At 49.1% G+C, this 16,664-nt stretch overlaps 1 protein-coding gene across 1 annotated transcript in view; it reads right to left on the reverse strand.

Annotated features, from left to right (window-relative positions):
• Positions 1-414: 414 nt before the first annotated feature.
• The window catches only part of CHST13 (carbohydrate sulfotransferase 13), a 65,930-nt gene continuing 49,680 nt past the window's right edge, over positions 415-16,664 (reverse strand). The window contains exons 2-3 of the mRNA XM_073351341.2: positions 10,744-10,826; positions 415-2,916 (exon numbers count right to left, since the gene is read on the reverse strand). Coding sequence (XP_073207442.1) covers positions 2,071-2,916; positions 10,744-10,826 — 929 coding nt within the window. The 3' untranslated portion in view covers positions 415-2,070. The remainder of the gene's footprint in view (positions 2,917-10,743; positions 10,827-16,664) is intronic.

Genomic DNA, 16,664 nt, shown 5'->3' on the forward strand with positions numbered 1-16,664 from the left:
ATGTGAGCAAGGCAGGTTTTCAACAGGCACGGGCAAAAGATGGCCAGGTAATGTAAGACCAATGAACACAAACACCTCCATGCAAAAATTCAATCCAAACCTCTGAGAAGTTCAAAATTCATTGGTCACATTCGGTAATATTTTTATATGTTTCTGTGCTTCTGGGTTTCAGGTAGATAGAGAAGTGCCAAAATAGCCTAAGAAAGGCCATTTTCATGAGCTCTCAGATCCAGTCTGGCAGAGCAGTTCTGATACTCCAGATCATCATCTGAACTTTTCCAGTGCTCATCCAAACCCAACTACCAAACTTGATGAGATTTTCCCAGAGTTGGATTTCACTTTGGCCTTCCAGAGTGTGATAACCAAGGACAGAACTTCCGCATTTTAGGAGCAGTTCAGAAGCAGAGGGCAAAAGACATTAAGAAATAACAAGCTGAAAAATACTCAGTGAAAACATTTGTTTTACAAAGACTTAAGTCTGAGCACAATGGAGTTTTATAAAAACCTTGCCACTGTATTGCACTAAGTCAAGTATTCACAACAGAATCAGCAGACACCACTGTACAGTAATTCTGCTATCAGCATGTTTACTTACAGAGGAGATGCTCTATATGCAGAGCCAAAGCTGAATTTAACAGAGTAAAGACTGAAGTGCTGTTTTGTCTAAGCAAATCCATCTATCTGGACTGGTTGGATATTAAAATCTTAGGTTTTCTTATTTCTTCTTCAAGTAATGAATTGTCCAAAGCCAGCCAGCCAACAACCTTCCACTAGGTGTCTATGTCTATGTTTTGTTCTCACACACACTAACACACAGACACAGACTCTCTCTCTTGCTCTTCCCCCAACCCTTTCCGGAAATCTGCGTCATCTTTTCATAAGTATCTCCCATTTCTATAGTGCATCCCCTCCCAAAGTGCTTTACAAACAAACTGATACACAAACAATGCCTGGAAATTGTTTGGTCCAACAGTGAAATACGGCCATCTCTGGAGTGAGAAGCATCAGCTACACCGCATAGCAGGAGGTGAAGAAGAATATTTGGTAGGCCACATTTAAGCAGCCAAACTGGAATTTGGCCAGGACACAAGGATTAATACTATTGAACATTTATATTATGGTAGTCCTTAGAGGGCAACCAGATTGTACAGCACTTAACACAATGGGACCCCAAATAGATGGAAAATAAAACTGTCCCTGACCCAAAGAGCAGTTGACAACTACTCTTACACATAAGGGTCATGGGGTCTTTAATTACCATATTTGGTCAGGACACACACACACAATATCTAGGCCAAATCTTCTGCTGGTGTCAATCAGCTCAGTTTCACTGAAAGCAATGCAGCTTCATCGATTTACAATTATGAATCTGTCCTTCTCTTTCTATATGTACATAAAACAAAGTATTTAAAATTCCAACTGAGCATGAGGGAGAAGCAATAAAAACAGGCTTTGCCACAGAGAAATACTAGATCACAAGACGACATCGATGGTTCACATTCCCCCTTCCTCAATCAATGGGAAAGGGAGTGGCTTGGGGGAAGGGAGAAGAACAAAGAAAACAATACACAAATTATTGCTTTTCTCATCATCCTATGCAAAATTCTGACAGACCTCCTCCCCATGCCCATCAAAGGTTGAGATCCCTCGTGACCAGGCTGCAAACAACTCAGTTAGTGGGACAGGCCGTGAAGGGAGCCTACCCCGATAAGCAGCCTTCCCAAGATTCAGATCCGCAGTGAATTCTCTTAGCATCTAAAGGAAACACAAAAGTTGACCGTTTAAACAATAGCAGCCTGCTTCTGTGAACAATCTACCGCAGGCACTGGAATGGGCTAAGGGTGCTTCAGCCCAAGCATTCCGCGTGCTAATCAACAAGGCAGCCTCTCGCCACATGGTCAGTCCCAATGAGGGCGTCGGCATGCGATGCACGTGCTTGAAGGGGAATGGAGAGGCAGAGGGGAAAGGAATTAACTAAACAGCAAGCATGTGGGGAGAAGGCAGGAGGTGTCTTGAGTAGCTAAGAATGAGTGAGGTCCCCAGTTCTCTAGGGCCCCCCTACCACCACCCTCATCGGAGGCGCAGGTATGACGGGATGGAGTAGTTGAAGAGCAAGTAATCCATTTTGTATAAATTAAAGAGTCTCCTTTGGTAGAAGGGGCTGATGTCCTCGAAGAACTGGGCTGTCATGTCGTCTGTGGTCCTGGTGGTCTTAGAGGAAGAGGGGAACTTAACACTGGCATCGGCCCCTACCAGCTGCAGGACGTAGTTGGCGTCCTCGGCCAGTGTCTCGTACTTGCCCACCACATCGTAGTGAATGATGCAGGGGTGGCAGAGCGAGTGCACCCGCTCCCAGTGCTCGTTGAAGGGCTCCTCAACTTGTGTGCGTGGGTCCAGCAGGTAGTAGACGAACTCCTTGAAGCGCACATCATCGCCACGCTCCAGGGCCTCGTTGCTGGGCTCCTGCCGGTGCCGACGGATGATCTTGGTGCCGTAGCGCTTGTGGAAGGCCGTGTTGTAGCGGCGGGTGAACTTGTTGCGGTAGGCCGAGACCAGGCGCTCGAAGGGTTCTCGCACAAAGATGAACTTGAGGTAGTTGCGCAGGCGATGGTTGATCTCGGGAGTGCTGTACTCGGAGAGGGTGCGCAGGTTGGACGAGACATGGGCCTCATTGGCTGGGATTTCCAGAGGGTCCCGGTATTTGCCCTGTCCAGTCAGAACCATCATGACTCGCTTCCAGTTGGTGCAGGCCACCTTGGGCACGTAGCAGTAGAGCAGCCCATGCACGTCATCCACCACCAGGTGGCGAAGATCATCGCGTGTCAGGAGGCGCCGCTTGCGGGTGTAGCGACTGCAAACGCTGCTCAGCAGGTCCCGCCTCTGCTGGTGAGTGGCCTGCACTGATGACTGCTCAAACTGGGGAGAGACAAGAGGGAAATCGTTATTGCCCAACTGAACTTAAAATGGAGTTGGGCTCCAGCCAGACGTACTGAGTTCAGACATGGAAATCAGAGCATGAAGTCCATGTTCCCACTCTGCTCTGGTGGAACACGCTTTCCCCTCCCCAGCACTGGGCTCTGCTTGTAGGCTGTGGAGTTCACCTATGTGGACTTTTTGCCTTAGCTCTGAGCTTTGATTGCTGTGAGGCACTTGACACTTAGATCCAATGGGGAAAAAGGAGGAGAGTGGAAGCAAATAGAGAGAGAGAGAGAGAGAGAGAGCACGCGCTTGTGAAAAATGGAGCAAAGAGAGAAATTCTACTTTAAAAATTGCTATAATACATACACACTAAATATAGACTGGCCACTTGTGCTAGCACAGTTAAGGGGTCAGGACGGAGTTCGTAATACAAGGAATTGGCTTCCCTTTGGCTAGGGAAAAATTAAATTGAACTGAGTTACCCATAGAGGAAAAACCATGAATGTTGAGGGGGTGTTTTCAAAGGCCCAAGGGGCAGCCTGGTAGACGTCCATTGAAAGTCAAAGGGATTTAGGCACACAACCCTCACTCGCGTCCTTGGAAATCTCTCCTTGAAACGTGGGGGCAGGGGAGTTTTCAACCAGGAAGCTACAATCCCTTCCACCAGCCTTGCTTAGGAGCCTGCCTGTGCAGCCTCTGTGGGATGGGGTCTGGGGATATTCTCAGGGCTGGTGGCAGGCTGGGTGAAGGTGAGTCTCCAACACATGGCTCAGCTCCCATGTTAGGGGCTGTTCTGGCAGCTGGGACATGAGTCAGATTCAAGTGCACGTTTTCAGAGAGGTGTGGAAAGCAGCAGGGAACTGGGAGGGAGAATGAGCTGTTTCCAAGTCCCATGCTTTCTGGATGGCAGAGTCAGGAGCCCTGCATCACCCAGCTTTGTCAGCACTGCCTGCTCCTTAGGCTGGAGCCTTTAGGGTCAGAACATCCTTGGGTTTCGTGAGAGGGACATTTATGGCTCCGGGAGCAGAAGAACGTTCGGTCTCTAGCACCCCCTTGGAGCTGGCAGCCGGGATTGAACGTGCACGCCTTGCAGGGACGAGGGGCTGCTCGGGCTGTGGCTGGAAGGGAGCATGACCCACAGAGCGGCGCGGACTGAAGGCACAAACCATTCTGAGGCCTGCCCTGTGCCTAATGCAGGAAGCAAAGAGGGGGCCTTTGGCACTTGCCCTGCAGAGGGTGTAGGCAAAGGAACAGCCCCCTTTGAGGGCCTCCTGCAGTGCAGAGGGGAGTGAAGAAACCCCATACAGAGATGGGAAGGTAGGAGGGGAATGAGAGGCTGTCCTTCCTTGCACAGCCAGACAGCATCACCCTTGCTGCTAAAGCCATCTGCTGGGCTGCCTGCTGAGCAGCCCCTCAGAGCTTGGATTGGCAACACCCGCAGCTCCCCCAGACTGGGGGGGTGGGGGGCTAGACCTGCCTTGGCCTCAGTTCTCCCCCGCTCACATTATTCTCCTGAGGTCAGCAGACGAGGAAAGCAGATGCCCCCGAGTCGTCTCAACGCCACCCCCCCCCCCGTTTTCTATGAGGCCAGCTCAGCATCTGTAACTGGAGCGGTCCCACCGGCCGCAGGACATGATTGTGATCACACCTGTCTTGAGATGCCTCCAGCAACCCAAACACCCTCCCCCATTCCCCCCACTTCGCATCTCTTTCTGCCTGAGCTGTCTGCAAAGCCAAGGCTTGGCGGAGGTCAGCACGTGTCCCCAGGCTGGGCTGTGCAGGGCAAGTTCACTAACCAGAGACTCAGATTCCTATTCGGGGCCTTCCCTCACCATTGCACAAAGCCTAGGGACGTCTCTCCTCCTCCTCCGATGCCACATCCCCCAACACAGCCCCGCTTTGCAGTAGGATGCAGGCAGAAGGCTCGGGTTTCAGCCCAGGAGCGCTTCATTTACATTTTCTTTCTCATCCCTCAAGTCTTCGAATCCTCCTCTCCTCTCCTCCCTGAGCCTCCTCTCCCACCAGCTCTACTGCTTTGCTAAAAGCCGAGCAGAGATGTCTCTGGATCGAAATCTCAGCTTACCCCAAAAACTTTGGGTAAGATCAGCTCCAACTTCACGCCAGCCTCTAGCTCTGTAAACCTAGAGCTGGGGAGGTTTGGATCTCTGAGCTCTGTAGCAGGGGCTCCCCTCTCACGGCAATGTCTTAAAACCACTAGAACCATGCGATTTCAAAGTAAAGCCACTGGCAGGACGCTAGATCCCCTCCCTCTCCTGCCCATCCGCTCCCATCAATGCTGGCAGAGAGGGAGAAGACAACTGCTGTGGCTTCTCCATACCACTCAGGGCTGGCCCTATAAGGGAAACTGCAAGGCTGGCAGAGTGTTACCAACTCACAGACTATGATGACAGTTAAGTAACTACCACTCCCACTGCTAAAAGAAACCTGCTTTTGTGCAGCTGTCGCTTTACCATGATGATGGCTCCCATGTTGCAAGCTGAGTGTGTCTTCCACTTCAGACTCTGCTCCTCCAGACAGGCACCCCACTGTCCAGGGGAATAGCTGCTCGCTGTCCTATTTCTGTAGCCTGGGATTCACTTTGTTTCCCTTCACACCCCTCTGTTCCTGCACCTTTCACCACCCAAACCACAGAGGGATGGATCTTCCACAGGACTGGGAACAACCCCCATGGCTTGGCATTTGAATTGGCCTCCCTCTGAGCATCCCCTACAGTTTAAACTGCTCAGCCTTGTCTACAAGGCCCTACAGAGCTCCTTGCTGGCCTACTTCTCTGACCTGGTTGCTTATCGCACCATCTGCCTCCCCCCCTCCTCTTCCTCCTCACCAATAATGCCTCAGAGATGAGTCTGTTAGTTCTTTTCTCCCGCAACCATCTCCTGCCCCTTTCTCCATGCCACCCCCAAGGAACACCCTTCCTGTTCCTGCTCTCCAAGCCACCTCAGGGGTTGACCTGCACAGGTGTGACAGTGCTCTGGCAAACTGCTCCTTTTCTTCTGCGGGTGCCCCATGGGGAGATCAGGGGATGCTGCAGGCCAGGACTGAGGTGCAGCGGAGCCAGATGGGGACCCTGGACTACAATAACGGGAGCAACTGGAAGTCAGGCTTGAGGTGCTTCAGCTAAGACAGGGGGGACCCCTGGACTGGACTAGGAGGGTGCTGTAGGTCAGGACGGAAGTGCATTGGCAGAATTATGCAGGGAAAGCTTGCACAATGACCCTCCCATTTGATAAACATGCCCGTATTCTTTCTGGGTCTCCAGGTATTTCCCCCAATATTTGTGGACCTTAAAAACTCAAGAATAATAATAAAAAAAGGGTTGCCTTAAAATCATTCCATCCCTGTAATCAGGTTCTGGCTGGATGCTCCTTCAGTAGCCAGCAAGACTGGGATCATTATCCTGTCAGCCCAGCTCACCACGCATGGAGAGAGTTCCCGCCTCATGAGGTAAGGTGCAGCCAGACCTTTGCATTCCTCACATTCTTGCTGCTGAAGCTTCCTGACAGCTGTCCGCCATTGTTACATCACCCCCTCTCCCCCAGGAGCCCGTTTGCTTATCCCAGGCTGCCTGCATGGACCCCCAGCCAGCCTGCCAGTCCCTGTAAGGCTCACTTCAAGATCCTTCTTCGGTTGGGCAGGCAAAGCTGTGAGTGCTTTGCTAGCTGGGAGCTTTCTAAACACAGCACTTTGGACCCTGGGACCCAATACAAGCCTTCCATCCCATTGATGCTTTGCATTCAGGCTCCTACACTGAAACCTGCAGATTCATTACTAGAAGTTGCACTGTGCAGGAGGAAGCTTTTACTGGGAAGAGCTCACCACCAATGCAGGTCCATAACCTTTGTAGATGTTTATGTGGGTACCATTTAGGCAACTGAAACCACATTAACATCCCTGTTCAAAACCATAGTCAGCAGGACCCATACTAATTGTAAATTGAAGCAGGACTGAAATAAAAGTATCCTTTGTCTGCTATTCACTCATTTTTTTTCTCCCAGCAGGGAAATAATGGGCCAGATCCTGAGCGGGTATAAACTGTCATAGCTCCACTGACTCCTATGACAATTTACACCAACTGAGGTTCTGCCCCACTGTACCTGGCTGGCTACTTGGAAGTCACGACATTAGCATCTTGTTCGTGGTGTTACAGATACGGCCGAAGAGGCATTTTCATTCTTAGCCCTGGATTTCAGATACTGTAACTTCCTGAAAACAATCACCCTCTGGCTTGAAATTTCTCTTGTGTGGTCTCAGCTCAGAGTTTGGTTTTGTTTTTTTTAATCTGTAGCCATTTCTGTGCGTGAAAACAGTACAGAGCATCTCATACTATAGTCAAGTGCTTTTTCTGTACTTGCTCAAAACCATGAGGGATGGAGGGATGGCTAAAAGTGTGCATGCCCAGCACCAAAGAAATGCAGCTGCATTTCACCAGTTACCCAATGGAGTAAGTGCCCGCCTTGTATTTATCTCTGTGCAAAACGGCTCCCTTCATTTCCTTCTTTTTAAAAGCCAAGGACATTAAATATCAGTTTTTAAAAACCCCAACTACATTCCTGGAGCAGTAGTCTGAGGCTTTGAATGCACCAGAGCCAAGACATTCCACATTTACCATTTCCCCAGAGCAAATGTAATGCAGCCACACAAAGGCATAAAAGCTATTACATGGGCATAAGAGGGACTCATTACAGTTGCCATGGGAACCATTAACTGCCTTTCCTGGAGTTGTGTCCATGTTCATTCTCAACAATAATGCTGCACAATGTGGTTGTGGAGGGTGAACTTGATTTCAGTGGGATGAGTTTTAGGCTGCCCCACACACACCTGAGAGATCAACATGGTGAGGATGACATGGATAGTTCTTTCTAGATCTCTGATGCCTCCAGGCCCCTGGTCCCTCCATGGCTGCTAGCAGTTGGTCAGCCACGTGACAGTGTATAACCTGTAGAGTCTGGAACTCTGGCCCAGAGCAGGGGTGTGAGGAGTGGCTGATACCCAGGATATCCTGAGTGGCACTACTGCCCCATTACGATGCATTTATGGGATGTTTGGGAGTTGGTGAGGTGAGCTGGTGTCATGCCATCACAACCCAGTGCCATGGTGATGCAGATTCACAGACCCAGTTGGGGGCTTGTTGGCTAGGTAGTTGGCAAACCAGGACTCTCCTAGAAAACAGGGGGGCTGAGTGGAAACCCCAGCTGAGGATTATGTCAATTTCCCCTGAATGTCATGTCATTGCCCCTCTCTGACAGTCAGAATGCTCTGCCTGGGCATTATGGGAAGGAAGGTCAATGGAAAAACACCACAGCGAGCAGCAGATCCCCACTCAGCAGTGCTGATGCAGAAGTTGGTCTCTCAGTTTCTGGGTCAGCCGTAGCTAATAGCATCCCCACTGACCCCCGCATGACACCCCCAAAAGTCAATGGATGGGTAGCTGTGTCAGGCTCTGGAGAGAATTATGGCCAGCCCTCCTCATTTGTGGAAAAGTTCAGGGAACCTTTGAAGATGTGGTAGATCCCACAGGATTCCCCCCCCGAGGCCTTCCCTCGGGCTCCTCATCAAAACACTGTCTCTCTCTCTGCTCTGTGCTGCTGCTCCTGTCCCATGAGGGGGTTACTGTCCCCTCATTCTCAATCCTTTTGCCTGGACTGCTAACAATAGATGAAAACACCTCAAATCACGCAAGCCCCTGACAGTGACAATGGAGCACCCAAGCCAGGGGAGAGTGGAGAAGCCTGTCCCTCCCTCCCCTGCTAGCTTGGGCCACTGGGATTCTGTGCTGGCTGCAGGAGCCAGGCCTGCATGCGTCTTCTCCCTCCCCTTGCCGGCAGCCAGGAAACCTGGGCTGTGCAGTGAAAGGAACGAGCTCCATTCATTCTCCCCCTCTGCGAACCATCTGTAAAGTCAACAGTGTTCAGACAGGAGCCCAAAGGGGAGGTATGTGCTGAATTCTGAGCTGGTCTCTGGCAGCGGCTGCTCCTGATGTGCTTGCCAGCCACTCAGAAGGCTGGGAGCCCAGAGCCCATGTCCAAGAGGGCAAGAAGCAGACCTAGAGCTCTGGGTCGGACAGCTCAGCTTAACCCTTCCCTGGTGAGGAAGAGGTTGACAGCGGCTCTGTGTTTTCTGGGATCGCTGGGGAGACGGGTCCCGTCAAGGTTTCAGAAATGGCAGTTAGTGTCCGCATGTCTTCCGTCAGGATACATGGGTCTGGCCTTCCAGCCACATGCTTAAAGGCGTGCACATAGCCTGTTTTCCAGTGAGATGCTGGCCATCTGAATGGGAGGCCAGGTGGGGGCTTCCTTTAAGAATGCTCTGACTGTAACAGGGATAGCGTTAAGCAAGACAAGGCTGTTATCCTGCATTTATTTGGCCTGTTCTAGCTCTTAAGGATCTCAAAGCACTTTACAAGGGTGAAAGAATTCAGGGCTGGAGCATGCACAGGGAAAAAAAGGTGGGTGCTGGGCACCCACCGGCAGCCCCCCCATCAGCTCCCCCTCCCAAGCAGCTCCCATCCACTGGCGGGCCATGCGGAGCAGCGCCTCCCCATTCCTTCCCGCTCCTCCCGCCTGCTGCGATCAACTGTTTTGCGGTGTTCAGGAGTCCCGGGGGGAGAAGGGGCAGGAGCAAGGACACCGCGTGCTCGGGAGAGGGCTGGAACTGGGCAGGAAGAGGCGGGGCGGGGTGGGGCCTGAAGGGAAGGGGTGGAGTGGGGGCAGGGCCTGGGGCAGAGCCGGAGGTCGAGCACCCCCCGGCACTTTGGAAAGTCGGCGCCTGAGAGGTGTGGTATAGCTGATCATCTTAGCTAGTGTCTTGCTGGGACTAGGGCTTGGGTGGAGATGAGATGGCTACAACGCAATCCAAAGATGACTGCGATTCACTAAGGCCGTGTCTACAAGTACAGCGCTGCAGCTGCACCACTGGTGAAGATGCTCTATGCCAACAGGAGAGAGCTCTCCCACAAGTGGCAGAAGCTACATCGGCAGGAGAAACTCTCCCACCGACATAGGGCTATCCACACCGGCGCTTATGTCGGTGTAATTTATGTCACTCAGGGGGATGGTTTATTCACACCCCTGAGGGATATAAATTCTGCTGACATAAGCTGTAGTGTAGACATAGCCTTAGACTGTAGACTCTTCGAGGCAGGGACAATCTTTCTGTTCTGTCTGTACAGCACCTAGCCCAATGGTGCCCTGTTCAGTTATCTTGAAAAATATGGCAGAGGTGATCTCAAGATGGTCAGGGACACAACCCCATACTTGGGGTTTCCAACTGCCAGAAGTTGGACTGGACAACTGCGGATGGATCACTCAAAATGACCCTGTCCTGTTCATTCCCTCTGATGCACCTGCCACTGCATGCTGTCAGAGATGGGATACTGGGCTAGGTGGACCCTTGGTCTGACCCAGCATGGCCATTCATGTGTTCAGCGGGGGAAGATTTTACCCATCTTTTGTGCTGTAGAATTTGCTTTGAAATCCTCAGCTAGAGTACCATTGTTGGATCCTCAATTACTGTACCTCAGCCTGGCTGTGCCAGGCCAAAGGCAAATAAAACTGCTTGACACAAGTAGCAGCAGGGGTCTGGAGTACTTTTTATCACTGATAATTATCTAGAAGGTTGTGACCTTTTTCAGATGCTGCCCTTGACACCTCAAGGTCAGGTTGTTACTGCAAAGCAGCCTGTGTGGGGCTGCAATTTAAGAACACACTAAATGTCATTAAATAACGGGTCAATTCCCTCCAAACCCCCACAGATTCCCCACCCCCACCTTTCAGATCCTTCATTTTCCTCTTCAAGTTCACCCACCTGGTCACTGTCGTAAAGTGCCTGGAGTGGATTTCGGCCTGACTTCCCGTGCCAGCTGGTCCCCAGAATCCTATCCTCTGCAGCTGGAGAGAGAAGGGTAGGGGAGAAGAAAGCAGAGCATTTTACTTCCCTCGCTACTGCCTCTCGGGTACAGATGCTATGAACGAGAGCAAAGAGCTCCCAGGAAGAGTGTCTGGGTTAAATATGGGTTGGTGTCACCTTCGATTTAAGCCCATTCAGATTCTTACACTGAACGAGCAACTTGTCCCCTTCCACCACTTGCCAAGCTGTCTGTCACCCTGGGTGTGACGCTTTGCGAAAGGTGGTCACCTCTGGGTTAGGATTTACTGGATTCAAGTCCCACATCACATACTCAAAGGTGTCAAAGCGCTTCTTGCTGCTGCCCACATGTGGGATTGCTAAATGCAGATCCAGGTCTGTATATGGCCCTACACACCACATGAAAGTTCTGGAGCCAGCTGATGGTTAAATACATTATACATTTATAAAATAATATTTTCTCTATAGCCTTCCAGAAATGCTCCTTGCATATCCAGGATTGCAAATATCGATGCAAGTATCCCTAGGACATTGCAAAATAATGGCTCATCCAGGAGTGCACAAAAATATTAACAAAGGGTATCCAGAAAACTCAGCTACAATAATGGGAGAGAGAAAAGCTCAGGCGTGCTTTTGGGAAGACTTCATCGCTAAAGATACGCAAGGAGCATTTCTGGAAGGCTACAGAGAAAATATTATTTTATAACATTATACATAACATCATAAAAGCCCTGGGGTGTCTTGGAAAAGTGTGCTGAGCACCCCATTGTACTAGACATCTTGCAGGCATTCATAAAATTCAGGCAGATGTGTGATTTTTAAATTGTTGGTGTCCCATATAACACATAGGGAAACTGAGGCAATAGGTGCTCAGGATTTATGAAAATCAAGCTATAAGTGACATGCCCACAGTGAATCAGTTAGAGAGTACGGAATAGACCTAGAAGTCTGAGTTCAAACTCACTGCCTTATAAACATGAAAATCTCTCTCACACACATACGCCCTGCTGTTTATCTGAGATTTAAAAGAGCCTGGTCAGGTTAGTAAGTGTATTTGTAATACAAATTTCCTTATCCCTGTTCTTTGTATCATCTGAATTACTGAAAGTTTTCAGAACTAAAATTCTCAAATTTACTTTTCATGACTAATGCTGTGTTGTGGTTTTTTGCATGTTTTTATTTTCTGTATTTCACTAAATTGTACTGTAAGCCTACTCATTATTCCTTTTATTTTGTTTCTTCTAGTCAGTTTCATGTTCTGGCTCTCCATATTAGCAAACTGTTGCAATGTTTGAACTGCAAACACTTCATGGGTCATGTTTAAAATCAAAGAAAATACTATTTACATGGAATGCAAGAAAATGCATACATCTTCAGAATATTTCTGCCAATAAACAAAACCTAAGTTTGGGGTACAAACATTTCATGCATGTCCTTTTAAAATAATAAACCACAAGTAAAAGGCAATTGCATTTCACAACTTCAGTTGCAACTGCCGAGTAACTTGACCCACGTGGACATGAGAAATACCACTGCCCGCTGGGCTGCATCAGCAAGGGAATTACTCAACAGGACGTAACAGATAGCAATCCCAACTGTTTTATCTGACAAAAGGGTGTAACAGCATTTGTGCTAGGCAGTGATAGTGGGACAGACTAAGGCAGTGGTTTTCAAACTTTTGTACTGGTGACCCCTTTCACACAGCAAGCCTCTGAGTATGACCCCCCCTTATAAATTAAAAACTTTTTTTTATATTTAAAACTATTATAAATGCTGGAAGTGACGCGGGATTTGGGGCGGAGGCCGACAGCTCGCGACCCCCCACGTAATAACCTCGTGACCCCCTGAGGAGTCCTGACCCCCAGTTTGAGAACCCGTGGACTAAGATATACATTTCCAGGCTCAGGTCACTTGCTAATTAATAGGGAAGTTGTCAAGATCCTTAACCATTATAAATCTGTTTTAAGTCTTACTTGCTATTTTAAAAAAATTGTTCAAGTGTTTGAAACTAAAGAGCCTCCTGCTCAGTTTTTATTTCTCTCTATACTACATAGATACCCTGGTTTTGTACTGGAGGGTTGTTTAAACTGGTGTCAGACTCCAGGATAGATGCTACCCGTCTGCTGTGTTATTCCAATTTCCAAGGCAAGTGGAGATACTGAGGAAAAGATTTCATTTATGAGAATAATGATGTGTCTAGCCCTTAAAGTTGTGAAAAACGTTCCAAATGTGACTTCATGCAGTGCTGTCTGCCTGAGTCTGCTGACAGCCTGAAACAATGGCTATCAAGGAAGAGTGAGATACCTTGTATATGTCAGATTGTGTTGACTCTGGAGCCTAATGGCAACAATTGAAATATGCACATGGTTAACCATTTAAACGGCTGGTCGGTGTAGCAGAAACATCCAGCTCATGCATTTATCCACAGCTGATTGATGCAGGGCAGCTATGAGCTACCCTCCTTCAGGCCCCGTCAGTTTAAAAAACTGCCCTGCTGTAAATGGTGGCACCCCAGAGCACAGTTCTATTCCCCATCCCTCATTTGGATTCTAGGATGCCTCGCTTCCTGCCTGAGGGACAAAGATTAAACGTGGGGAGCAGGGAAAGCTTCCCTTGGGTGTCTACTCTCTGGTCACTAGGAGACATGGTAATTGTTGCTCATCCTCCTCCTCTCTGATCCCTGCTCAGTGCAGTAGGGAGGCAGAGACAGTGCTCAGAGAGAGGGGGAGCAGGATGGAGCTGATCAGGAGCCTGGAGAGAAAGGAGGAAGTCTGCGCCACACAACAACGTCCCTGCTCAGGCCTGGGAAGGAAAGGAAGAAAGCTGATCAGGAGTAGTGGGGGAGGTTTAGGAGATCAATCCTCTTACATTCAAATCACCCCCAGCCCAGGACAGAAGAGGGGAAGAGGGAGAAGAGGCAGGGGAGGCCAAAAGGCAGATGAAGAGAGTGAGAGAAGCAGAGAATGCCCAGGGGAAGATAGCATATCTGACCCTGTGTAACCCCTCGTGATGTCAAGAGGAGCTGCTCTGGCTTATGTTGGGACTGAAAGTGGCCTTTAAAAATTTAGTTACTGCTAGAGATGGATTCAAACCAGAATCTTGATTCCAAATCCCCTCAGCTGTTTTGGTGGGGAGGGAAGATAAATGAGAGTTAACAGTTTAGATTAGAATCCCACCCCTACCCCCCGCAAAAAAAATCCCAAACAGTCAGGGGCCTGTTTTCCAGTTCTAGACGGGACATGTGAAAATCTCCCGGGCACACCTGATGTGATGTGATTTCTGCCTCTTTTGGCCAAAATCTCCCAAGATTTGGATGCCATGGAATAAATACACCTCAGTGTTGATTCAGCCTGAATCCTAAACAGCCTGATACCAAGTCTTGATGCAAGCCCAGTAAATGGGACTGCTCATGTGAAAACAGGTGACAGGATCGAGCCTGAAAGGACATCACTGGGCACTCTGCTATGCAAGTCCTGCATCAGGGCCGGCCCTAGCTTTGTGACCTCCCACCACATAGCTCTTGGTAATACTATAAGTTGGCCCTCTCCATAAGATGAGGATGCCCCGAAAAGTTCAGCAGCCCAGTGTTGCAGGATGCAGGTTATAATTGCTGCAGAGACATTTTAAAAAGCAAAGCAAACATGTCTCATGGAGGTTAAAGCATGAAAAGCATTCTGCTAATATTAGGGTTTGAAAATATACCTGTTTTCAGCAAGCTAATTTGGGGTCTAAGACACACAACTGTAGTCCTTTTGAAATACAACATAAAAAAAAAAGACCCCACTTTAAGATCTCAGCACCAGCCACTGCTAAATCCATATACGCATAGGAAATGACACTTCCTGCAGCGTTAGATGATCAAGGAGTTACTCAACAGGAGGTAACGGGCAGTGGTGCTAGGTTCCTCCATCCAATGTAACCGTTACCCCGCAAGTGGGTGTAACAACATCTGTGGTGAGGAGAGATGAGGAACGGGCCTGAGGCATGCAGTGCCATGCTGCAACACTTGCCCAAGGGGTTAAGAGTCTGCATTGCCAGGCTGAGTCATTTGCAAACGAAAGGCAAATGGTCCTGGTCCTTTTAAAAATCCATTATTTAAAACCTGATTGTTACAAAGAAGAAATAATTTTTAAAAAGTGAAAATCTGAAACTGCAAGTTTCCCAATGAGTTTTATTTCCCTGATTTCATAGAATCATAGAATATCAGGGACCTCAGGAGGTCATCTAGTCCAACCCCCTGCTCAAAGCAGGACCAATCCCCAATTTTTGCCCCAGATCCCAAATGGCCCCCTCAAGGATTGAACTCACAACCCTGGGTTTAGCAGGCCAATGCTCAAACCACTGAGCTATCCCTCCCCCCAATTTGTTATTGTAGGGTTGCTTATGAGTACTAGGCCACTCACACTGGCTTGTTGTTAGCTGTGTTGCCATCTCTCATGATTTTTTCATGAGCTTCATGATAATTGTTTTCCTTAAAGCCCCAGCTCCTGGAATCAAGTGGATATGTGATGATGTCAGCCTTCATTCTTAAAGAGAAAGCAAGTTTCTAGCCCTCGTGACTGTGGAGAAAGCTTCAAAATGTGACCCCAGTGCACCCTAAAGGCTCAAAAAGCAGAAGGCAAAGAAAAAGAAGCACAAATCTATTATTTGTACATAATCTCCTGATTTGAAAGCCAATCTCATGATTTTAGTTGAGCCTGACTCGTGATTTTTGAACATTTGAAGTTGGCAATACTGTTATCGGGGTGCCTGCTGATTGTGGGGGATGCACAGTGGTTGCTTGTGAGCACTGGGATGGCCAACACTGCCTTTTATTCAAAATAGCATGGAGGGATTTGCTTTGGAAAATAACATGCTCACAAATCGTCACATTTCTAGCTGCAGGAAATAACTGTACCACCAAAGACTAACTGCTGAGGTTGACCTGGGGCCCTAGAGTCCACAGGGCTTAGTTTAGCTAGGCTGGAGGCAAGGGGGCTTTAGCAGCAGTATAAGGACCCTAGTAAATAGCATTGGTACAGGGTCCTGTAGGTCATATGAGGAGCCAGCTCTGAGGGCTATCTGCTCACCAGGCAAGAGCCCCCGCCCCAGCACAGGAGGTACTTTTGAGCAGAACAGCAGCATGTTGCAGGCCAGCCAGAGGGGTGCGTGGGGAGTGGAAGGAGTTGCGGGCAGGGCAGATCTGCCCTCCAGCAATTTGGTGCTCCTGCGGGGCCACTGGAGTGTGAGAGGGGTTGGTTTTAAGTGCTACAGGTAAGTTTGAAGGCAACAGCTGCAAAGCCATTGAAGCAGAGGTGCAATTTAGACCAGGGACTTCCCTATCCTGCACTGTTTGCTGCAGTGTCCCCAGAAAGCCCCTGAATAGGGCAGCTGAAAGCTGTCTCCCCTTTGTCCCTACACCAGAGCAAGATCTGGCCCAGAATACACCCCTTCCATAGATACAGATACCTGCAACAGCCTGGTCAGCTTGGTCACAGGGCACGTACTGTGTACACTTAAAAACGGCTGTTGCAATGCTGATGGGGGGGCCTTAGAGCTCTGAGCTCGAATGGGCAGCAGCCAGGTTGCAACATTTCATAGCTCTCAGCTGGTTTAGTTTTCACAAGCGATTACGCCATCCCCTGGACTAGGCCCTTGCCAAACTTTCATGATTGACGTCCGGGCCAATTCAGCTTTTACAAGCACATGCACCAGAGGAAGCATCTAACCCAGAAAACTTCTGTTTGCTTTACACTCTAATTCCCTAGAAGAAACGTAGATGGGCTTCCCGGCTGGGACAGTAATGCAGCCAAGTCCCAGCTCGCAGCAATGTTTAAAGCAGAGTTTGAAACCCCCGGCGAATGGGGCCGAAGCAGCGACTC

The sequence above is a fragment of the Lepidochelys kempii genome, chromosome 7 (genome assembly GCF_965140285.1).
Source record: "Lepidochelys kempii isolate rLepKem1 chromosome 7, rLepKem1.hap1, whole genome shotgun sequence".
Classification (NCBI taxonomy): Eukaryota; Metazoa; Chordata; order Testudines; family Cheloniidae; genus Lepidochelys; species Lepidochelys kempii.